The 24,243-nt window shown below is 48.9% G+C and overlaps 1 protein-coding gene across 2 annotated transcripts in view; it reads right to left on the bottom strand.

The window, feature by feature from the left end:
* The window catches only part of POU2F3 (POU class 2 homeobox 3), a 100,474-nt gene that overhangs the window by 9,490 nt on the left and 66,741 nt on the right, over positions 1–24,243 (bottom strand). For both annotated transcript variants that reach the window (XM_035009142.1, XM_035009141.1), the window contains exons 6-11: positions 9,908–10,012; positions 8,606–8,708; positions 6,235–6,317; positions 3,737–3,919; positions 3,179–3,320; positions 1,410–1,546 (exon numbers count right to left, since the gene is read on the bottom strand). In XM_035009142.1, coding sequence (XP_034865033.1) covers positions 1,410–1,546; positions 3,179–3,320; positions 3,737–3,919; positions 6,235–6,317; positions 8,606–8,708; positions 9,908–10,012 — 753 coding nt within the window. The remainder of the gene's footprint in view (positions 1–1,409; positions 1,547–3,178; positions 3,321–3,736; positions 3,920–6,234; positions 6,318–8,605; positions 8,709–9,907; positions 10,013–24,243) is intronic.

Raw genomic sequence — 24,243 nt, 5'->3', positions numbered from 1 at the left:
ATATTATATATAGATATTATAATATATATCTATACTATATATAGATACATATTATATATATATTATATATATAGATATATATTATAAATGTGTGTATCTATCTATCTCTCCACTCTCTTGTTCCACCCTCTCCCTCCACCCAATCTTTGATCTCAGCCCCTCTCCCTCCTTCCTACACCCCCTTCCCTTACTCATGCTGCTCTAAGAAACTAATCAGCAGGAGAAGCCAGCTCTTGTCATCCTGCCAGAAGTGGCCAACAAATCCTTGAGCCAGATGCCCTGGCAGATTTGCCGGAGTGGGCAGCAGTCTTGGAGGCCCCGGGCCCACAGTGTTCAATGAGGCCAAGGGCACCTCCTCTAGGGACATGTGTGGTGTGGTGTGGATTGAGGCTCTGGAAGCTGGTACCTAAGGGATCCTGATGAGAAGCTGTTTTGACACACCTGCTTTCCCCTCTTCCCTTCCCCAGCTCGATGGGGCATGTAGCTGGTATTATTAGCTGCCACATACTGGCTCAGGAATATGCTTTTGCTACAAGTTCAAACAAATGTATGTATAATGTGATCACAAGCATTTAAATACATGTGGAAGAAAGAAGGAAAGACAGGTAGATGCCATTTGATGGTAGATTTTTTCCCTTCTACTTCCTTGTGTTTTCCTAATTGTTCACAATGAGCATTTACTACATTTATAATTTTAAAAAATACAAATTCATGCATAGAAAGTAAAGAATTTCAGATGGTAACTATACTTATCATGATGAGCACTTTGTAATGTATAAACTGTCAAATCCCTGTTGTATCCCTGAAACTAACATAATATATGTCGGGGCGCCTGGGTGGCTCAGTTGGTTAAGCGACTGCCTTCGGCTCAGGTCATGATCCTGGAGTCCCTGGATCGAGTCCCGCATCAGGCTCCCCGCTCGGCAGGGAGTCTGCTTCTCCCTCTGACCCTCCTCCCTCTCATGCTCTCTGTCTCTCATTCTCTCTGTCTCAAAAAAAAAAAAATATATATATATATATATATATATATATATATATATATATATATATATATGTCAACTATAGGCCAACTATACTTAAAGAAAAAAGAAAGAATTTTATACAGTGCTCTGGTTTACCTCAGTTGAAGACAGAGATCCACCCTCTTCTGGGACCCTATACCCCATTCCTTAAATCTCCCAGTGAGAGAGACACTGGGCCCTCAAAAGATGTCAGGGCAAGAAGGGTCAGTGGGGGGAAGAAGTTCCTGGCAGTCCCTTTCATTGGCATACATGGGGGCCTGCAGAGGGTGTATGTGCTTGCTTTCTGACCCTTTCCCAGGGGAGGTGTGGTGCGCAGGGACCTGAGTGTGTCCGCTCATCCAACTGTGTACATCAGCCCACCCGCTCCCACCCGGGGGAGCCGCTCACATCTTGAAATCTCTTCTCCAGAGTCAGGCGGATATTGGTCTCGATGCTGGTCCGTTTCTTCCTCTTCCTACCGAACACTTCATTGAGGGTGGGGAAAGAGCTGGGGGTGTTCATCAAGGGGTCTGATGGAGAGGTTTCTGTAGGGAGGTGGAAAGGCAAAGGAAGCTCAGAGAAGAGAATGCACTGGCTGGGTCAGGCTCTGTGTTCATGGCCTTGAGGTCCAACACCACTTCCTGGTGAGCTCTGCAGTGGTTCTTTTAGGACCAGCCCCCACCGCCAGCAGGAGAACTGGAACAGGCCAAACATCCTGCTTCTCCTCCTGGCTCTGGGCAAAGGTCCTCCGCGCCTCCAGTGTTTGCAGTCATGGTTCAGGGACACTCGGCCATCGGCGGCATGGGTAGGTGTGAGTGGGTGCAGGCAGAGCTCCTACAAGGAATGCTCGGGAGTCTGTCTTTTCCCCAAGGGTGCCTGGATGCCTGGACGTGAATACTGAGTAAAGTGGGAAGTGGTGTTCTGAGCTAAAAGCAATGATACTCAGTGCCAGAATTTGGTGTGGATGTCACTTTCTTTTCAGTGTTTAAGTGTTGGAGCTGAGGCTGTAGGGCCGATGGGCAGGGATACCCCTCAGGAAGGATTCAGGCGTCAGGGAGGGGGTCACACTAGAAATGACTTATAAGCCCTCTTCCCAAAGGTCCTCAGCCCCTCTGGTCATCTCTCTCACTTCGGTGACCCGAAAGAGTTGCGTAAGGGACAGCCTGTCGGGGGCAGCTTCTTTGCCCCTCCTATGTTCACATGGAGGGACTTCTGAGAGGGTAACCCCCTTGGCTGCCTATCCTTCCTCTCCACAGTAACCACTCGTCCACGTGTATCTACTGACTAGAGTCCAGCCCGGCACAGACCCTGCTCCTTCTCTCTCTGCCCACACCGCTGGTTCTCAGCCAGGGGCGATTTTGCACCCCTCCTCAGGGGACACCTGGCAGTATCGGGAGACATATTTGCCTGTCTCAGTGGGAGACAGGTGCTGCTGGAGTCTAGTGGGTAGAGACCAAAGATGCTGCTAAATACCCTGCAGTTCACAAGACAGCCTCCTACAACAGAGAATGCTCTTGCCCAAGAAATCGATAATGCCGTGGGGAAACCCTGTCCCACATTGCTCCCCGACACCAAACTCTTCCATCCAGTATTCCAAACACTTGGCCCTCAGCTTACACCCTTGACCTCCTGGAATGCCTCCCAGGTCACCCTGTGGACTGAATCCTGCTAACCCCACTCCAGCTGGAAGCTTTCCCCACTAGTCTAGCTCACCGTAACTCCCTGCCTTCTGAAGACTTACTCAAGATTAGCCGGATAAAGGGCTTGTGTTGTGTCTATGGCCTCCCCCTCTCCCCCATGAGACCCTAGAGGACCCACTTCCCTATCTTCCTAACCTAGACATGGTCCAGAGAGCAAGGTGGATACGTGTGTTCGCTCTGGGGTGCTGCCCTAAGGTCTAGACTGGGTGGGTCTCTGGTGGAGAAAAGAATGGGGCCAAGTCTTCATGGGCCACAGACCTAAAGCCATGTCCTCCAAAGGGCCTTCTCAGGAATGAAGCCGACATTTCCATCTCCACTTGCCTGTCTCCCGTGTCGTATTTCTCAAATGGTTCCAGACTCAGGAGAAGAAGGGGTCTTACATAATGACTGCCTCAAACCCCAACACAGACAAGCCACTAGCCCCTTCCCTGCAGAATCGTCTAGGGCACTGTCCACCCCTGTGTCTCCGCCACCTACCTGCATCATGCAACCACTTCTCCAGCAGCGGCTTGAGCTTGCACATGTTCTTGAAACTCAGATTGAGGGCCTCAAATCGCGAGATGGTGGTCTGGCTGAAGTCATTGCCATAAAGCTTTCCCATCGCCAGCCCCACATCTCCCTGCACGTAGGGATCAAGAGGGAGAAGCTGGAGAGACAGGCACCTTCTTTTCTTTGTCCCACCATCCTAGCACCAACCACGCACACGGAGAACCTCCAAGCACCCACCCATCACCTTGGCTCCTTTCCAGGTGTTTTCCCTCTCAGGGGGGAATTTGGTTCATTTCCCTCCTCAGACTCCGAGTGGGCTGTGCCCATGGGCCTAACCCCTTGACTGGCTCTCATTCCTCCCCTGTCCCCCCACAGTGTCCTCAGTTTCCTTACCCACGACAACTGTGCCCTATTCTCTGGGGACACAGGGACACGATGGGCTTGCCCCAAGTACATCGAACCTCAGGTTGCTCCTGAAACATACACTCGGGAAGCCCCGTCTCCACTCACTCAACCTAATTCCTTCTTGCTCCTTGCAAACCAGACCTGTGTGAAGCCCAGCTTAATGCGCCTCTGCTTGAAGGTCTTGGCAAACTTTTCCAGCTCTTCCAGGTCACTGGGCTCATCAGCCCCTCCAGAGCTGGGTAGATGCTTGGGCACTGGGAGATGCGGGGACGCTTCCAGATGAGGTTCTAAAGAAGATCCTGGCAGCCCGGGGCGCCCAATTGCCTAAGAGGGAACACATGCCGAACAGATCCACAAATAATCAACTGATCAAATGGCATTTTCTGTTATTGTGTATTAACAGATCCACTTAGAGGATGACAGACCCCTGGGTACACTTGATTCCTGTTTTTTCAGTGGTGTGGAAGTGAGAACTGAGGGTTTCTATGAAGGGACAGCAAATAGCTAGAATAGTTGGGTAGAAACAGTAGGAGTGCAAGACAGGGAGGTGTCCTTTCTGGGTTTTAGGCTATGACTCATTGTTTGACTCTGAGCAGGTAACTTCCTTCTTTCAGTTTTCCACCGTAAAAGGAGTTGTTTACAAAGATTCTCAAAACAAATCTCAGAATGGGATGGGGAAAAGGTTGTTTGCCTTGCCTGTTCTTTTCCACAAAGCCAAGTAACTGAGGTGTTCAACAGGCATTAACTGAAGGTAACAGAGGACATCTGAGACTTGTTATATTAATGGAATTTCCATAGAATTTTAAACTCTTGGGACTGCCATTATACTTTCTACCCCATCCTTTTCTTTCATGAGAGTGTTTCGTTGTTGTTGTTTGTTTTCCAATCAGAGGTATTCCAGTGCCATCTACATATAGCTTGATCTCATTTACGGTTGTCAGGAGATAGTCTTCCTTCAGTGTATTTTCATAGAAAAATGGACCTTAAAACCTGGAGTCCATGTTGTGCCCTTTTGGGGTCAGGAGTGAATCCAGCTCCTGAAGACATCCATCGCTCCACAAGGAGCAAATCCCAGGCCAATGGGGCCAGGCACCGTGTCCAGTCCCGGGGCCAGTGCCCATGTGGACAACTTGGTCCAGGTCCGCCTTCTTTTCTCCCTTTCCCAGCTCACTCTTTTTCTGGACTGGGGTTAACTTTCCTCCTTCTCTCCTCCAAGACATGCAGATTTACCACTCAGATGGGCATCCTTAAGAGGAGGAAGGTAAAAGGACCAGAGAGAAGTGAAGGACTCGTTTCCCTGGTGAAGGATCTTTTAGAACAGAATGATTCAGAAGCCTTATGGATTTGATCCTGCTTTGCAGGGTGGGGTGGCCCTCAGGGCAAAGCTTCAGCCCTCCTGAGACTTCCTTTTCCTTGATTCATTTGTTTTGTAATCTGACAAATACTGAGTTCTTTGCTAGACCTTCTTCTCCTTCCCTTTCACATCCAATCAGATGCCAAATTGCATTCCTTTAACTTCCGCAAACGTCTCCGTGTTCGCCCGCTCCTCTCTATTCTTATTGCCACAACCCTAAGCAAGTCCCTTATTACCGCTGCCCAGGACGATCTTAATAACTTTCTGAACAGTTTTTTTTGCTTCTTATAGTGTAAGATGTAAGAGTTCATCTTAGGCCTCTATAAGATCTCTTCCAGACTAAGTCTATGATGATGAGATTCTGAGTCCTCAGGAGGAAGTGGAAGAGTTCAGGACTCCCGTGTTCCCATTCCTATTAGCCACTAGATGGCACCCTCTCCCCTTCCAGATGCCTTCAGTGCCCTCTCTAGCCCTGGAGAGCCAGGGTCCTTAGTGATGCGTGGGGGATCTTAGCCCAGAGAAGGGACACTGGGGCTCTGCAGTTGTTCCTGGCTCTTCTGCACGTCTATCCCTGCAGCTGTGCAGGTTATTAACTGCACGGGGGCACCCTGGTGAGGGGAGGCGAGGCAACCCCCATACAGCTCCTGCAGCTCTTAGCAAGCCACACACCTGGCATGAGGCTGCATCTGGCCAGAGGAAGGGGTTCCTTCTAATTGGCAACCAGGTGCTGCGTGGAAACATGGCAGCTCTGCAAACTGCCCCCTCGCAGATCGCAGACCTGCTCACCCGCACATGCGCACACACTGCAGGAGGCAGTCTAGAACAGTGGGTCTTGAGAGGGACCCAGAGGCGAGAGACTGTGGCCTTGCGGTCTTGGGACATCAGGCCTATGGGACTCTGGTCTCCTCCTTGGGGCTTGAGAGCACCCGTGGCAGGGCTGGGGGTCACCGTGGCATCCCTGGAGAGTTAACTGACCCCTGGTCCTAAGGGGAGTGAGTGAAGCCAGGGCCCATTCAAGGCTGGAGTGGAGGGCCTGCACTACAGAGCAGGATAGCCTAGGAGCTGAAATCTCTGGGCTCTTCTTCTGGCTCCGTGGGTAATATTGGGTCAATCATTTCTCATGGCTGTGGCTTGTGTTCCCCAAGTGTGAACAGGGATAATCCCTTGCTAGTCCCTCTTCCCAGAGGGGTACGTGCCCCATCCAGGGGGTGGGAGGAAACCAGTGAGCTGCTCTGTCAAGAGCTGAGGCATTCCTGGAGGAAACAGGAAGAATGTGTTTGTTTACCTGGGATGCCAGGCCGGGCCCAGTCTGTGGGAGGAGGAGAGAGCTTTGTTGCTGTGGAAAGGGGAGAAGATTTGGCTGCAGACCTGGGTGAAAGGGGAGGGACAAAGGAACAAACAAATAAAATCCAGGCCATCTGAAAGACATGCTCCACAGCTCTGGAATGGAGATAACTGTCCCCACCCCCTGAGACCTGGTCAGGTCCCCTCAACCCACCCCAAGCCCCACGAACAGGGCCCCCACAGGCACGGCCCTGGCATTGCCACACACGGGTGGAGGTGAATGAGACATGGGGATAAATATGTAAACAGCCATCCCCAAACCAGTCCTTCCGCTCGCCCGCCAGCCTGGATTGGTGCATGGGCCGAGGAGGCTCAAGGCAGCCCACTCTGGGATCTGATAACCACGCCTGAAGAAATCCAACAGGGAAGGAAAGGCTGCTGGAGCTGAGGTGCTGATGAGTTCCATTGTGCCTACAGAAATGGGCTGCAAAGGCCTGGGCAAGTCTGCAAGGATGCCCGACCAAGTGGATGGGGCCAGACAGCTCCATTGGCCAGGGGCTCTTGGCAGAATGAGGACATTTTCTACTTGGGAGGAAGGTCAGAGAGAGAAGGGAAGACCAGGGGCCAAGCCTCTGGAAACTATCTGGTGGTATGGCCTCTACCCATTCCTTGTATTGCCTGAGGACCACTTTCTCCTTCCCTCTCCGGGGAAATGGTCCATGAAGGGCTCTGCCTGGTTGCTGGTCATGACTGTGGCCTCCCTCTAGGAAGGGCCACAGCAGGGAGCTCTTGCTCTCGAGGCAGGAATGGAGCCATCAAGCTACCAAAGCAGACAATGGGGCAGGTCGCCCAGATCACTCAGCACAAACCCGAACCTTGGGGTGTCTGTTGTCCCTAAGCTGCTGCGGGCCACTGATGTACCGATCTGCTGATGCTGATCTTTATGCTCCCCAGTCTGTAAAAGGCAGGGCTTAATTTTTCCTTATTAAAATAAACAAAAAACTCTTATAAGGAGCTCTGAACCGGGAGTCAGAGGCTTGAATACTAATAGTCATCTAACATGTATATTGCATTTTGAAATGTACAAATGCATTTCATATGCATTATTTCAAATAACCCTCAATAACCTTGTGAGGTAGAATTTTACTCTTATTCTATTTTTTATTAGTATTCTGTTTTGTTTCATTTTACTTTGTTTTTATTCAGAGAGGTTAGGTTAACTTTCCCAAGGACATACAGCTAGTAAGTTATTTTTTTAAATTAAAAAAAAAAAATTCAACCAATGAGTTTTCTGACTCCAAATTTTGAGGGGTTTTTGTTTGTTTCTTTGTTTCTCCCCCTGTATCATACACTGTCCTCATTGGTTATATGTCTATGTCTGGGCCATTTTGATATCACTATCTTCTAAAGAGGAAGGGAATTAACTGTTACCTTCTCTTTCCTATTCTAGGAGTATGATAGACATTGCTTGGCTAAAATAGGTACTTAGAGGTTCAAGTATGTTCTTATTCGTCATTATAAAAATGCTCTGAGATGCCATGGAACCTAGGGATAGGGACTGTAATTCGGGCAGGTGGTAGGGACAGAAGACAGAGTTGGATTCTGGATTTCCAAAGCCTCTACCTGGGATTCGTGCACTGGTGGAAAACTCCTACTCCCTCCCTCCCTTGGGCCAGTTGGTAGAGATGAGAGAGAGAGAAGCAGTACAGGGCAATGGCCAAGAACACAGGTTTCAGACAAATTTGCAGAGCTTTATTATGTCACAGGAGACATAGTATGACTATCTACCGCACAAGGTTATTTTGAAAAATGTCAGGAAAGTCACTCGTCAGAGCTCCTGGCATATCATGCTCAAGAAATACTAGCTATTATTATGAATATTCTAATTTGTTTGCTCCTGGCCAAGGGGACCTTCTCTGGTAGCCATTTCCCTGCCAAAGAACACCTGAAAACCCCCTCTACAGCCTGTGGGTGGCGCTGCAGCTCTACCCAGACAGAATCGCAGCCCACTTTCCGGAGATGAAGGATTTCCAAGGAATTGGGACTTGCCCGCCCTGCAGATCCCCAGGAGCTCCTCCTCCCTGTACCGCCGCCCCTCCCCCTGCCCCCAGCTCCTGGCTACCTTGCACCTCAATCCGTACTGACCAGGACATTGAGGAAGACAGAGAGGGAGAAGCAGAGAAGGATCCTCTGCCTGGAGGGGCAATGCCGGGGCGTCCCTCCCCCAGGTGCCGAGGTAGACAAGCTGGTCTTAAAGCCAGAGGGGTGAGCCACTCACCCCATGCCCCACACTTGGGCTCCCTCATCCAGCAAGCAGTGGCGGCACGTTGCTGGACTTGGCCGATGTGGGAAACGTCAGCCAGGGTTCTTACCTTGCTGCCCAGTTTGGGTCTGAGATAGCAGGAACTGGGATACAGACTGTAGGTGGCCAGGAACCAGCACGAGCTGCTGGAGCGGATGGAGGGAGGTCATGTCCTGCACATGGGGGGAGGGGGGGGCGGAGCACAAACATCACAGAATTTACACGCGGGGGGTGCTGGCTCCATCTGTCCCACAGGGTCTCCAGACTTGGAGACTTTGTTGGCAGTGACCTTGCCTTATGCCTCTGCGTAGCTCAAGTCCCTGGCACGTAGTGGCTTTTCCATTAATGCTGGCATTGTTACAGCTTCTGTACTCAGCCAAGCAGTGCCTTGCAGCCCATCGTATTTAAACTTTGCCTTGTTATTCAACTTTTGTGTCTGTCAGTCTCGTCTCCCAACTAGACCGTAAAGGTCAGAGGCACAGGCTGAGGATCACTCATCTCTCAGAGGTTCGCCCTAGAAATGACATGTAATCCCAATCGTCTAATTTTGTTTTTTTAATCTCACGCCACTTGACTGTGCTAAAAGTCATGTCTTGGCCATTTCCTGGGCCTGAACCTTTCCTGGACGAAGGAGCAAGTTATTAGGTCTTAATACAAGCAGTTTGATTAGACAGAAAGTCCGTGTCCCCTGGGTTCCTCCCACCAGCTCCCAAAGGGTAAATACCAATCTCAATGCTTGGGGGATCCAGACCCCCAGGCTCAGTGCACAGAGACGGGGTAAACCCCTGCTGGATGAAGAAGAGAAGGAATGGATGCACATTCTAATCTTAAATCTTTCTAGAAAAGGGGTAGTATTTCTTCCCCAGGTCATCCAGACCCAGAGAGGGGCTGGCCACATGGACATCCGCCCTCTCAGACACTTGTCGTTACTGTTTCAGGGTGCCTCCTTCTTCCCCCCACAGCACTCTGTTCTAGTTTGGCTTTGATGCAAAAGCTTGAGGGAGGAGAGTGGGCTCACTGGAGACAGATCTGCTCTATATCTGTAGCAGTGTATGTCAGCATAGGGCTCCCCCGAAATGGCTGGCAGATACCAGCCCCCTAGCTGCGAGGTCCGTTGTTTTGGCAAGATCGGCTTCCTTTGTCCCAGAGAGGTAGAGGTAGCCAGGCTTTCCCTTTAAGAGGGCTCCCCTGTCATCCCACCTCCACCCCAGGCCTTCATCCCTTCGTCACATTCCCCCGCAGGGCGGTTTTTCAGACCAATCTGGATTCACTGAGAGCCAGGTCTAGAGGTGAAGCATGTTGCAGAAGGCTTGAATTAAACTCACTGGCCCGCTGAGACTATCAGGGCTCCCTGGCATGGGCTGGCATTTACCCCGGACATTTGGTTTCCAGGCATCATGGCGGGTCCTTGACTCAGGTGGCATGGCCGCTGCGAGAGGGTCTGCTGCAGGGAGTCACTGAGGTCCTCAGTTTTAATCTGTATGTGGAAGCAGGAGGAGAGCATCAGTTCTGGGCCTCCCCCAGGCAGGCAGAAACAGAGACTTGGAAAAGGTCAAAGTGGATGAGTGACAAGCCCAGAGAGTAAAGAGCCAGCTCAGTGCCTGTGGTGCCCATGGGGCTGCAGCTTGATATTCCTGCCTGCTTGTGCCCTTCAGCTGGTAAGAGAGAGGCAAGTGGTGCTCTGGAGTAACAACCTGTAAGCGGGTGGGGAGGGATTCCCTGAGCTCTATCATCCCCTGGCACCGTTCGGCGGGCTGTGCCAGGACGGAGTGCAGTTTACCCTCTTGCTCAATGAGATGAGAAAAACTAAGTATATTGTAATGACTTCAAATATTTCTTTTAAATTCTGAGATGATGTTCTTGTTTTTTCCCTTAGGGGAGATGTTAGAATTTCTTTTGTGAAATGATGCTGATCTTAAATTGTGTTTTATTTTATTTTTATTTTTTATTATTTTTTCTTTAGTGCTCTCTATACGTAATGTGGGGCTCAAACTCACAACCCTGAGATCAAGAGTCCTATGCTCCTCTGACTGAGCCAGCCAGGCACCCCCTAAATGGCATTTTAAAAACTCCCCACCTCGCGGAGCCTGGGTGGCTCAGTCAGTTGAGCATCTGACTCTTGGTTTCGGCTCAGGTCATGATCTCATGGGTGGTGGGATGGAGCGTCTGTGTCGGGCTCCACACTCAGTGTGGAAATTGCTTGAGATTCTCTCTTTCCCTCTCCTCAGCTCCTCCCCCTGCTTGCACTCTTTCTTTCTCTCAAATAGATAAATCCTAAAAGATAAATAAATAAAAACTCCCCACCTTATTATGTAAAAAAAAAAAAAAAAAAGAAAACCCTTGATCAATCTTCCCCATGCTCTGTTTTTTATATTCCTGGTCCACAAAATCCCAAAGTCTGGGAGCCAGTTTCCCTTCCATCCCCAACTTGTTTTCCACAGTTATCCATCTTCTGCGTGCTCAGCTGCCTCTTCGCCCATGTGGCTTTGGTGACAGTCTTTGCCTGTCTCCCTACAAGTGGGGACATGTCTCCCTCATAGTCACTACTGCAGTTGCAGCCCGAGGGGCCTGCGATGGCTTCTAAACCCTCTCTAGCCTCTATCCACCACAGGTGGGTGGGTTTCCCAGGTGTCCAAGGGCAGGGCAGGATGCCACCCCTCCTCCCACCCAGGGAAAACTTCCCTCTGGCAGGTTTTTGGGAAGTCCACTGGAGAGGGGGGAGCCAAGTGACTGAATTCATATAAGATGACAAAAAGCATAGGATCTAGACCATACCTTTTAAAAGACACTGGGGAGACCCTCTGATGGAAATTCTTGGCCATAGAACCATTTTCTTGGTCTACACTGGGAGTGTCACTGACATCCTAGAATCTCTCCTGTCTTGGTTTAACCCAAGTTAAAGGTTCAGATTAACAGCAAAATTTGTGCTTCATCACTGCAGAGAAATGGTCTTTGGATCACAAAAGAAAGATTTCCCTTTGGCCGGAGAGCTAGGAAGATCCTACTGAGTGACGTCAGAGACCAAGAAAAGAGCTAGTGTCCTAAATGTGGTGCCTTGCACATAGTGGGAATTCATGTGAGTTAACTGAATAAAAGACATAAAGAGAACCCATCTCTCTAGAGTCTCTGGCGGGATACAGTCAGAACGTTGAACAGGGAGCTAGACCCTGCTTCTAAGTCCTAACCCCGGGTCTAACTTACTATGCAACCTCCAGCCATCATTTAGCCTGTAGGAGACTCGGTTTCTCCATCCGTTATGATTCTATATGATTTTTCTCTCTTACAGTCCTAAAATGGAATTAAAAGTTCCAGTTCCCTAGTGCATTTGGCAGACTTGTCTAGTCCAGGTTGCTGTGATGTTCTTAGGTAAAGCGGACCTACACAGCACCAAAAAGCTGGGGTTACACCAAAATTGGTAAGAGGGTGCTTCTTCCAGGGACCATCTTTCCAAATCACTCCTCTCTTCTCTCACCTAAAGAGACCTATCCTGGAGCCTTGGAAGCGGAGAGGAGGAAGGGAGAGAGACCGGAAGTCGCACAGTGGGGACAGAGAGTTGAGACTTTCTGAAAACTCTAAAGGCATGGCCATGTGGGAGGGATTTCCAAGACAGCCCCCATCCCTACCCCCCAGTGCCCCTCAGCTCTTCCCACCTACGCTTGGCATCTCCGTTTAAGAAGCTCTGGTGTCCTAGTTCTTCCCCTAGAAATTAGAGTTTTCACATCCTAGATTCCAGGGAAACATTTGTTAGCAGGTTTAAAAAAGCTAGGAATAGATAAGACTACTTATTTAAAACCACCAACCACCACCACCACCCTTAAGGTTTGCTCTAAGAGATTTTACTGAAACAAAGCCTTTGGGGACCAGCCTCCCCTCCCCGCATCTCCCTTCTAGATCCCCCTCCTGCCCCAGGGCATCGCTCATCCCGGGGCATGGGGGGGGGTGAGGCAGGATGGAGGAAGGGGGACAGAGGGAGAGTGCGGAAAGTTGGAGCCAAAGGCACACGGGTCCACTGCGGGCGGCTTGGCAGAGCGCCAGCTCAGAGGCAAGTGGCAGGGTTCCTTTATAGACTCATTATGCGCAAAGGAGATAAGAAGGTGCAGCTATGACAGAGCTCAGAAACATGTGCTTTGCCTCCAACCTGAGTGCTATCTGTTAGAATCAGTGCCAGGTCTTCCTGCAACACTTAATTTCAGAAACCAGCGCCATCATAAAAGAAAACGCACCCTTTCATCTGCTTCCTGGATCAATTGCCCTCCAAACCCTTTTAGGGGCACTGCCGACCTCCCAGTTCTACAAATGAAGCAACTGATAGCAGAAATCCCTTTGGGCGTTCATCTGGGGCGTTCTGACAACCCCCTCCCCACCCCAAACCTCATGTGTCATTCTCCTGACATTGTGCTTCACCAACATTTTTCTTCCTTCATTTTTCATACTTCATTAGCCTTTGGGTGTGAGTGGCTGGCAGTAACCCCGAAAGAAGAGAGTCCTATGCAAGCCAAATTGAGAGACACTAAAGGAGATTCCTTTTTCGAGGACGAGTTCTTAAAATCTCTGCTTTGGTGGGTGGGTCTCAGAAAGAGAGGAAGGGAGGAAAGGCACATCCAGGGCTCTTCCAGCCTCCAGCACACTCTGGCAATTCTCTAAGAGTCCATGGGCTAAGAAACTACAAAATTAAGAAACAAAGCCCTTCCCAAATCAAAAAATCCCTTTCACTGCTGTCGAATGGAAAAGATTGGAGCCTTTCCAGGCAACTGGGTGTTGGCTGTGGATCTGGATGGTGAGATAGAGAGGCTTCTGTTGGAATCCCATTGACTTCTAATGTGAGAACCCGAGGCAAATTGGGTGAAAATCCAATTTCCCCCGTACTTGTGAAAACCCAACCAAACCCACAGCCTGCCTGGAATCTCGAAGACTGTCTCCAGGGTCCCTTTGGTGGCTCTTCTCACGCAAATGGAATCTCTCTCCAGGCCCTGCTCAGGACGGACTAATCCTTGGGGATATGGGCTGTCACAGAGGGCTCTGTCCTGTCACAGTCACTGACCATCCTGTCCATGTATTAGATAAGTTTATTAGTTCAGAATTTTCTCCACCCACTGCACTGTGCACAGGTATTACACTGAATCTTGGGCAGTGACCAGGGAGGTAAAAAGTCATCATGCATGATTATCTTTTCTAATCCCAATGAACTCCCTGACATCACCTGCTTGAGAAAGCAGTAGCCTCCTTTTGGGAGGAGAGAGCCCCCTCTGAGGAGCTGGAAGCCTTCACACATTCCTACTCGGCTTCGCCTCCCAGCCGGGGGGGTGTGGGGACGAGTATTTACCTTCCCATCTCATGGAGGCCCAGAGAGCTTCAGAGATCCGTATAAAGTTACATAACAAGACACTGGCAAAAGTCCCTTAAGGGAATGATCCTCTGACTTTTTCCTGGTGCTCTTTTTACAAAACAGTACTGTAGACTTCCCAGGGATAGGAGACAGCGTAGACTATGGGTGATGACAAAGGTGGTGTTCTGGCCCAGACACACCCGTGGACCTCCTTATGAACCATCTGTTTTGGGGTCATGTGATGGGGCAGGGGGTGCTGGGGTACTCCTCCTTAGCCCCTCCCATGACAGTTTCACATGGTTCTCTCTGGGGGAAACAGCCCAACGCTAATGAACAGATCACTGGCAATGAAGACGATCAAAGCTGTTGTCTTGGTTGCATAACTCGTTTGTGGAAAGTGTTTCATAAACATTTCACAAGAAGGAGAATTTCAAAGCGTGAACATCTCCCAACCTGCCTTCAATTACAGGCAAGACTTTTTTTTTCTTTCTTTCTCCCCCCTTCTACACTTCTCCCAAGGAAGTAAGGAAGAGTTTCTGTTTTGTAACTGATCTCTAAAGGGTTGGTAGCAAACACGTTGCTCATGAAAACATCCTAAAAATATATTTCAAGCGGTGGAAGGGGGCAGGCAGGTAGCTCATCTCAGTGAACAAGGCTGAGAGTCCCCCAGGAGATGTTGGCTGTATCTTCGCTTGGGAGACCCTCCTCTTTCCGTCATTCTTGGTTGGTTCCTGGGAGTCCAAGACTCCCTCCTCTTCAGATGCCTCTGGGAAGTGCCTGGGGAGATGGCCTCACCCATTCCCTGGTCTCTAGTCGGACCTACGACAGACCGGCCTAGATGTACCTTTGCCTATGGACACTGGGATCTTCTTCCTGACCGCATCAAACTTCTAGGCAAAGGAGAAGAGACAGGGGCCCTTGAATAAACTAAGAGCTTCTTAGGAAGCCTGGGCCACTTGGAGTCGCCACCTCCTGGAAAGAAACTTTTCAAAGAGGCATCCTTGTTTTTCTGGCTTGCACCTACTCTGGAAATGCAACAAGCATTTAATGCTTTGGCTTCAGTTCTTAAGACCCAGCATTGCTAGTGCTGACGCATGTGTGAAAAACCCCATCATTTTAAACCCATAAAAGTTTTCTTCTCCCTCTGGCACATAAGTCCATGCCTTCAAGTTTAATAACTCTGGGAAGGGGCTGTGCCCTCACCGAGGACGCATCCTCACTAATATTTCTTGGTGCCCAGGACTTGAGCAACTTTACATTGCATTCCTTCAGAGCCCTCCTGAGATGCCTGTGGCATTCCCTTCCCGTGGCTTAATGGGAGCTCTCTTTTTTGACCCTGATCCCCTTTGAATCAGACTCTTCTGGTTCTCCTGGGAGCCCACCTGGTGGAAAAGAGCCCAGAGCTATGACTGTCTAGGGAGGAGTTCACAGAACAGTTGATTTGCCCACACAGAGAGCTGTTCTGCCCCCAAATGAATGAAAGTACAGGAGGTAGGAGGTGCAGTGGGGAAAGAAATGCTGAGCATGGTCTCTAAATCAAACCCTGAAAACGGTTCCTGAGCCCAGTGGCTATTCTTGGGAAGGGTCTGGTGAGTGAATGTAGTTTGCCATCACACTGGGATCTTCTGCATACGCCTGGGCTGCCTATCATGGATGGACTTTGCTGTCTTTCCCAGAGCGGGGGATGATTATTTTAAAAGGAAAAAAAAAAAGACATCCAGAAAGCAAGCACAAGGCTCAGGGTCAACCAGGCATCTTGCCTTTAGGTTCCATCCCTGATTCTAACTAGTTGCATGATCTAATATTCAGTGACTTCGTTCACTTCTCTAGGCCCTCGACTGTTTCTCCACAAAAGGAGGGAAGGAGACTAGATGGAATCTGTGTAAGAAATTCATAATGTATAAAAGAGAGTGGGAGGAGGACACTTGGGAGCATAAAGTATGCTTGTCACCAGACCCATTTTACAGATGAAAAGATTGAGGCTTAGAGACATTGAGAGACTTGCTTAAAGTCACACTGCTGGTAAATAATAGAGCTGAGATTTTGACCCAAGTCAATCTGACTCCATAGTTCTCCATAAACCTAACTCTCACCTGTGTGTGATGGATTCACAGGCTCATACAGATTCTTCAAGGCAGCAAAGTGCAGGCCTGCCAGGTGCCAGGCAGACATTCAACAAGTGTTGATGCCCTTCCTTCCCCATTAGAACTAGAAGGAGGGGCGCCTGGGTGGCTCAGTTGGTTAAGTGTCTGCCTTCAGCTCAGGTCATGATCCTGGAGTCCTGGGATCAAGCCCCGCATAGGGCTCCCTGCTCAGCGGGGAATCTGCTTCTCCCTCAGCCCCTCTCCCTCCCCGTGCTCTCTCTCTCTTGCTCACTCTCTCTCTCAAATAAATAAAACCTTAAAAAAAAAAAAAGAACCGGAAGGAAATGCAGCTCTCACCTGGTCCAGACAGTTCATTTCACAGCTCTGAGTCCTGAAGCCCAGAGAGGGGAAATAAGTTGCTTGGGGCAACGCAGCTGGAGTTGTCGGCAAGCCAGGGCCCATTAGGATGGGTCTCCTAACTCCCCACTCAGTACTCCATCCATTCCATTGCACTGTGGTGTGGCTCGTTCTTCTATTCCTATCACTCCCATGGTCCTTACCTACCCTGGCTCCTGTCATAACTCAGCAGTAACCTTAATCCCACTATCCTAATGAAATTTCATCAAAAGAAAGGCCCCACTCCAAGTTCTCGATTACTGCACCCTGCACGGGGTGAGGTTTATGTCCAGATAAAGCACACGTCTACTAGATATGATAACATAATGTACTTGGCTTAAGAACCAGCCTCCTGTATTTCCTTGACATGTAGGAATGCACTCCAGGAGCTTGATATTTGCTCTTTCCCTCCCTCCCTCATTATAAGGAAGATAAATAAGGAGGGAAAAGCGAAGGTTCAGCCATGCCATGAAATCCCCATCCCACTGTATATTTTACAGTGGGTTCCAAAGGAAAGTAATGTAAGGAAGATGTCCTGCTTGTCCTGGACACACACACACACACACAGCACCAGCTTGTGACTGCAAAGCACTCCACAGATTAGTTCCAAGAGCTTTAGCTCCAGAAAGAGAGAACATAATATTTTTTTAGCACTTTAGAGATTAAAAAGCACTTTCAAATATATCGTCATTTATTCTTCATGACAATTCAATGAGGGAAATAATCTTATCAAACGTTCATCCAGATATAGACACAATTAGGAGAATGTGTGTAACGTGCCCACCATCCCACAGCCAGGAAGAGCACAGCCTGACCTTCTACTTGGGGCGTTCACCTCCAGACCCTCCCCCTCTTCTGTCTGTACCACTCTGTGAGGCAACCCCACTGGGCATCCCCCTCCCGGATTTCCCCCCCAGAAATGTGCCTGCGGAAGCCCTGTCTGCTCTGTGTGCCACGTTGTTGTCACATGTGGTGCATGGTTGGTGTAAACACTTCCACGAGGGGAGCCTGTGGGGCCTCCATAGTTATTGAAGGTAAAGGCTGACACAAGTCTGAATGGGATTCTCTTTGGCATTTCCCGGGTAGCTGCCCGACACCGGGAAGCCTGCCCCTGAGAGTCAGAGCATTGGTTATCAATGAGAAGTAAACGGTTTTCCCTGGTAGTTCTCATCTTTGAGAACAGTCTTCTAGTAAGGCTGAGGTCCTTGGGTCTTGCACTCCTGTGGCACCCCCAGATAAAGTGAGGCACCCCTCGTGACCCTCCAACACTGGGTCTACTCCAATAGCAGGGGCATCAGCTGGTCTCCTATGTGGCATGCTTGAAACACAGGTTTCCTGTCCCATAAAGGTCCCCTTCCCAGTTCGGTTTAGCGCAACGAGCATTTAGTATGCGCCTCCTGTATACTCCGGGGAATTAGCATCACAAAGACGAACAGGGGCCTCCCAGGTGAATCAGGAGACAGCTCACAGGGAGGAACCAGCTGCCATGCAATGCTTGCAGCGATCAGAAGTGTGCACAGTGGTCGCGTGGAGAGACTGTCACCCACCGTGGCAGGGCAGAGCACTGCTAGAGATAGGCAATGAGGTAAGGAAGGCCCCACAGAAGAAAAGTCCTTCTGAGCAGTGCTGAACGGTGAAGGGGGCTCACCACGAGAAGGCAAAGAAGAGCATGCCAGGCGGTGGGAAGAGCTTGTCCAGAGTTGCAGAGGACGAGAGCAACACGCAGTTGAGCAGCTGCTATGTGGGGTAGGGAGAGGGAGGCCGGGATGGGCAGCCAGGGCCCCTGGAAGTAGAGGGGAACAGCATGGAGAGACTGCCATTCTGCTCCGTTATGCCAACAGCGGTGTGGAGTATGGGTTGGAAAAGGATACAACACAAGCAGGGCAGCTGGTAAAAGGGGGTCGAGTGCAACCATCCAGCTAAGAACCGGTGAGGAGGCGCCCAAGGCCAAAACAGCACAGAGAGATCTGGGGACAGAAAACATGGTTCTACCCCTGAAGCTTTCTCCTTCATAACAAAGGACTGTCGATTTTGGGAATTCCCTGTTGGATGCCCACAGGACCGAAAGAACCAACCCAGACACCAGTCTGAAAGGCCCCGGCCAACCCCACTGCTGGATGGATGATGGGGTGGAGGGCCACTGGGGTTCCAGAAGGCGTGCACTTGTGAGTTCACCCAGTTCTGCACTGTTTAATTTTCAAAAGCTAATTATTAATTTTAAATGAGAAGAAAAAGAAGATTAGAAACCAGAAGCACTCCAAATGTCATGTATCCATGTAGAACTTTTTAGTTTACGAGGTGTTAAAGTTAGTTGCAGAGTTTCTTCTTTTGCCTGGGGAAAGGAAACGCTTGAGAGGTTTAGGGGCACGTGATGGCAATGCACACACACACACACACGTACCCGGATATTCCCGTGTGTACGTGTGTGTTTAGCAGTAAGTAATAACCCAAATCCTTCTCTTTTTGCATCTTAAGTCACCGTCTACCAGCAGGCACCGCCTGGGATGTGGCCTTCAGACCTCCCTTAGACCTTTCCGTGATATTCTACGGTTTACAAAGCACTTTCAAACATGCAATTTTGGTTGATTTTCAGCATATTCCCACGAGATTGAAAAGGCAGGTGATGTTATTCCCACCCTACAGTTGAGGAAAACAAAGTTGACGAAAGGTAAGAGATTTATCCAAAGTACATGGCTGGCTAGCAGGAGAACTAGGATCTGAACCCAAGTCTTCTGATTTAAAATCCAGCACGTCTTTCGAATCCTTAGGATTCTTCCCACTGCTCCCACATAAGCAGATTTTCAGTCCCCAAATCTCTCCCCTTGCAGCTCCAGAGATTTTTATTTCAGTTAGGGATAGATATTGATTGGTTTCATTTTGAACAGAGATCTTGCTAAAAGGTGATAGATACATCTCTACTTTCCCTTGAAGAGTCCCTGAAAGATAATTTAGTGAACGACTCAAGTCATAATTGTGAACTCCTTTTAAAAGCAATCATGCCCTCAGGGGGACAAAGTGTTTGGCTTCTGTTGGCCCAGGCACTAAGCGGCCCCCAGTAGTTTCTTTTTGTTTGTTTGTTTTGGGGTTGTTTTTTTTTTATTTGTGGTTTTTTTGCAGCTCTGCTTTTTAAACTACTTTCTCACACCAGATTTTTATCTGCTACTGTTGGTATGTTTGCTTCTAGCAACCCCTATATTAGCTCAAATTTGCAGCTTTTATTTGCTAAGGGCTGGAAAAACCAGATCATTAAGCTTATTACAACTGTTTCTAAAATAAAAATTCAAGGCTCTGAGAAAGGGTTTGGTTTGCTCCCTTCTTATTTTTAGTGGGGTTCTAAACAGGTGAGGCTTCGGGCTCTCTGCACTGCGGTAGCTCTATGGAGTTCTCTTTAACACTGGGCTCACCCTTTGGTTCTATTTTTATTGAATACATATCTATCCTGTTACCCTTATTAGCCAGGGATAGGGCTCCAGGTACAATGGTTGGCTGAACCCTTGCAATTGACAGCGTAAGCTAAATTCTCTAAGGTTCGGGAGTCGTTACCAAATTTGTTATGAAAATGTTGGGTGAACTTGAGTCAAAGGATTCTCTAACCATCTATCTATTTCCCTACCTAGAAAAGGGAAATAATCTCGGATGCTTACCCAGGTCTCAAGGACTTGGGCTAAATGTCTGTAAAATATATTCCAAGGAAGGCGTTCCTTGCTTTTGCCCCCAAAACAACATGAAGATAATGATGGTGCTCATTTATTACCTGGGAGACCTGTCTTGCTTGCTACGGCTTGCCCAGCAGAGCATGATGCTGTTACTTAGTAGGTGCTTATTAGATCCATGGGGAGGATTAATGCATAAATGCTTCCGACAATCCTAGAATACAGGAAGCTGGGTTTCAGAGAAGTCAAATGCCTTCCCAAAGGTCCTGCAGCCAGGAAGTAGCAGAGATAGAATGCGAACCTAGGTCTGACTGGATCCAGAAGCAACCCTCTTTCCACCGTATCATGCTTACTTAAAAAGCCATGCCAAACTAGGCTGATTTCCTTTCCTATCGGGTTCCTTGAAATGAGGATCCGGCGAATGCTGCAGTTACTGTATGTACGCACGTATGCATGTATGTATTACCCCTGGAGGTCAAGATGGGGTCATATGGTCGAGATAGGACTAATTAACAGGTCACTGCCATCCAGGAGGGACGTCTCCCATGGCATGCCACTGGACTCTGCGCATGGTCCAGTCTTGCTACAAATGTGATCAGTAAATGGGATGAAGATATAGCTTGCATACTTCATAAATCTTCATATGAGGAGCAGGGCTACCTAGTACTTTGCCCCAAGATATCAAGACTAAAAAAAAAAATCTTGAAAATACAAAGGGAAGGATGGGAAGAAAGTAATAAGATAAAAACGTAGGAGCAAATATAAGAATCCTTTACTTAGATTATGAAAATGAGCTCTACAAGTTGAGGCAACAGTTAATATTTAAAAATACTTGAGAGACATTAATGAATTCTAAGAGCACGTAAGTTGACAGTGTGATATAATTATCTTTTTAAACAACCTGTAGGCTAGGCTGTAGTAACGGAAGTAGAGGATCGAGGGAGGTTCCCCTGTTTGACCGTGTAAGTTCCATGAAGACTGGCCAGCTACAGGCTTGTCTGCGCTTGGAACGACATTATCAGGGCATAACACAGATAGAGTACCTGCTCAATAAAAGCTTGTTGAATGAGGAAATGGAACAAGGGACCCCACTGTGCTCTGGCCTAACCAGATGTCATCTGACAATTGAATGTTGCACACCTGTGGATATTACGCCTAAAGAGGGTGATTGGTAGACCGAAATATACGCATATAAAGGCATGAAGGCACATAGGAGTTCAAAGGGGTCATCAGAGCACTGAAAAAAAAATACTTAACCTACTGCCCGTCGATTGGGTAATAAAAAAGTAAAATTATACTGGAACCATAGAATTTTATGTGGTCATTAACAAAAATCATATAACGATATGTCTTGCCATGAAACAATCTATAAATCCCATCTTTAAGTTTAAAAAGAAAGTTGCAGAAGAATACACACAGTATAATTTATACACATATATGTACGTATATATGCATTTTCAAAAACCCACAAGCATTTAGACATTTATATTTGTACCCATGTCCGTGCAAGCTCAGAAAGAAAAGTCTTCTAGACATATCCATGCCACACTGGGAAAAGGAGTTACCTCTGGGAAGAGGGCTGAGATGGGGCAGGATTCAAAAGTCTTCCTTTTTATCTCTATTATTAAATTTTTTTTACAACCAGAAGGTATTCCTGTATTATGTGTGTAATTGCTTTCAGGAAAGCGGTCAGAAACCTGATGTGTGGATCCACTGGGGGGCTTGTGGATATCTGCATGTTAAGGGCAAGATTTCGGGGTAATAGCTCTTCTCAAATATGGAACGGCTCTCAGGTGGAGGGGAAGGACTCGGGGCCTGGAGTGAAGGCCAGCAGAGTGACAACTCCAGAGATGGTGACCACAGGGAGGTTGATTGGGGTCTAACAGGAGAAAAAAATGGCCGAATGGTGCCATCCTCTCAGCCCTGGAGCGGGCTGCATTTTGGGCAGTGAAGCCGAACTCCCTGGGTGAGCTTTGGCAGAGTCATGGGGTGAAGGGCCATCTGACAGGAGTGTGAGATAATTTCATTACATACAACTAATATTTTAACACCAAAAAAAAAAAAAAAGCAAAATCTCAAATGGTAAAAACTGAATATATTTAACTTCATAAAAATTTGCTCTATTTTCTTCTTTTAAAATGTCACCGCAGACAGTGAAAGCTTAGTCGTAAGATGTTATGTTATGAATAAGTAAGTATATTGACATACAAGGTAGAAGGGAGGAAGAAAAAGCCTTTGTGGGGGACAGCAGTGGTCTGGGGAGCCCTTCTGGGAACAGGGGCCTTTGACCTATGGGATCCTTCGGCCCTGAGGCTCTGTGTGGCTTCGACTCACTCTAGAGTTAGAGATTCATCCCAAATTTGCTGATGAAAAATAGTCACAGTGATAGCAGGTGTCATTGGATAACACTGCCCCCACCGTTTCCATGAAGTGGCCAGGAGAGGGCAGTCCCAGGAGAGCCGCATTACCCTAAAGAGCCTTTGTTAAGGGGCCCCTTCAGGCTTGGGTTCTGTGGCTTGGTGCTGAAGCCCATCCACAAAGCACTTAAAACCCTGGGTTGGTCAGAGTCCTCTATGCAGACCCTGGATCCCTAGACGGGGAGCCCTAGCACGGAGCAACCACTGAGCCTCAGCCAACAGCTCCTGGCTCCTGGGGCCCAGCCAGTAAGTGGAGTTGGGAAATATTTACCCAAAGCCAACTGGATGGAGCCCATGACATACTCTATTTGCATAATCCCAACAAGCTCACCTTCCTGGGGAAAGGGGTGAGTTTTTGTGGCTCACTTGCTGAGAAAAGGATGACAGGGAGCAGAGCAGCATGAAGAACAGAGGGTCCTGAAAAGCAGAGAGACGGAGTTCATGGTCCTCAGGCCCGAGGGATGGCTGGGGAGGTGGGCAGGTTCATGCCAACTATCCCTCAATCCATTTATTTGGGAAACACTTGCCGAACGTCCACCCCGTGCCAGACACTGCTCTACTGTAATAAATAAAATACAGACCCTTTCCTCAAGTAGTTCACAGTCTGGTCCGAGAGACAGACCCACTCATGGTAGAAGCCTGTCGAGACACAGAAGGTCAAGGGGATGGCCCTGGGAGGCTGCCTGGAGAAGGAGACCTTTGAGCTGGGTCTGGAAAGATGAGTGAGAGCCTGATGGGGCAGGGGGTGAGAGTGGGTGTAGACACTGGCGCCAGGGCTCACTCCAAACAGAGTCAAGCTGCCTGTGTAATTCCCGTTTCTCTCTACCTTCAGGACACCTCCATCACCTCCAAGAGGATTCTCCTTGGTTCTTCAGAGCACCCAAGCAAAACTTACGATGTCCTTGGGATCTGGGCAAGACGGCACCTGATGGCCTCTTGGGGAGTTGGACTCTCCGGATCCTGTTCCCTCCGAGGCCTGCCTGAGCATTCCCTGAGAATGCTGGGTCCTTGCTGAGTTGCCAGATCCCGGGCAAGGGCCGACGCCTAGGTCCTGCTGCTAGTCCCACTTTGCTCTATGCCAGCAAAGTGTCCATCCCTCCCGGGCCCCTGGGCAAGGCCACGCTCTGGGAAGCACCCTGCTAGCCAGGAAGCTTCCCTCGGTGCTGCCAGCCTGAGTGCAGAGGGGAAGCACCAAGTCCTCTGAAAGGAAGCTGGTTCCGGTTCATGTCAGAGAGGAAGAGACCTTGCCTTTGTGGCTGCCTTGTTTCTTCCTGGAGATAGAATGCTATTAACCTGTTCTGGCCTGCTCTCGCCCCAGCAACTCGATGGCTCCTCTCTTTGAGGGTCCCAGCCCAGAGCTAGGGGGCGCAGAAGCACCCCACCCCTGCCCACTGCAGGAATCCACGTTTACCCCCAGGGACCGGGTGTCCAAATCTTTCCAGGCCTCATTTACCAGCCACACGAGTGGTCTACAAAACCTACTTCCCAGTCCTCAGATGAACCCATCCAGAGAGATGGGATATAAAGTGTAAAGTTGAAACATTGTTCTTGTAAGGATCCCACACATTCTCCGAGAGATGTCACGGGACAGATTAACATATAACTCACTTTGAGCAAATAAATGCTATAGATGATGTTTGGTTCTAACTGACTGTAAAAAGGCATTTTTCATTATTTGAAAAGATTCAGTCTAGGGGTGCCCGGGTGGCTCCGTCAGTGAAGCGTCTGCCTTCAGCTCAGGTCATGATCTCAGGGTCCTGGGATCGAGCCCCACATGGGGTCTGCGCTCAGCGGGGAGCCTGCTTCTTCCTCTCCCACTGCCCCTCCCCCTG

Source organism: Mirounga leonina, unplaced genomic scaffold (assembly GCF_011800145.1).
Source record: "Mirounga leonina isolate KUSES-001 unplaced genomic scaffold, KU_Mleo_1.0 Mir_153, whole genome shotgun sequence".
In the NCBI taxonomy this organism is placed as follows: Eukaryota; Metazoa; Chordata; class Mammalia; order Carnivora; family Phocidae; genus Mirounga; species Mirounga leonina.
The sequence above is the reverse complement of the archived record's forward strand: the minus strand, read 5'-3'. Positions and strand labels throughout refer to the sequence as shown.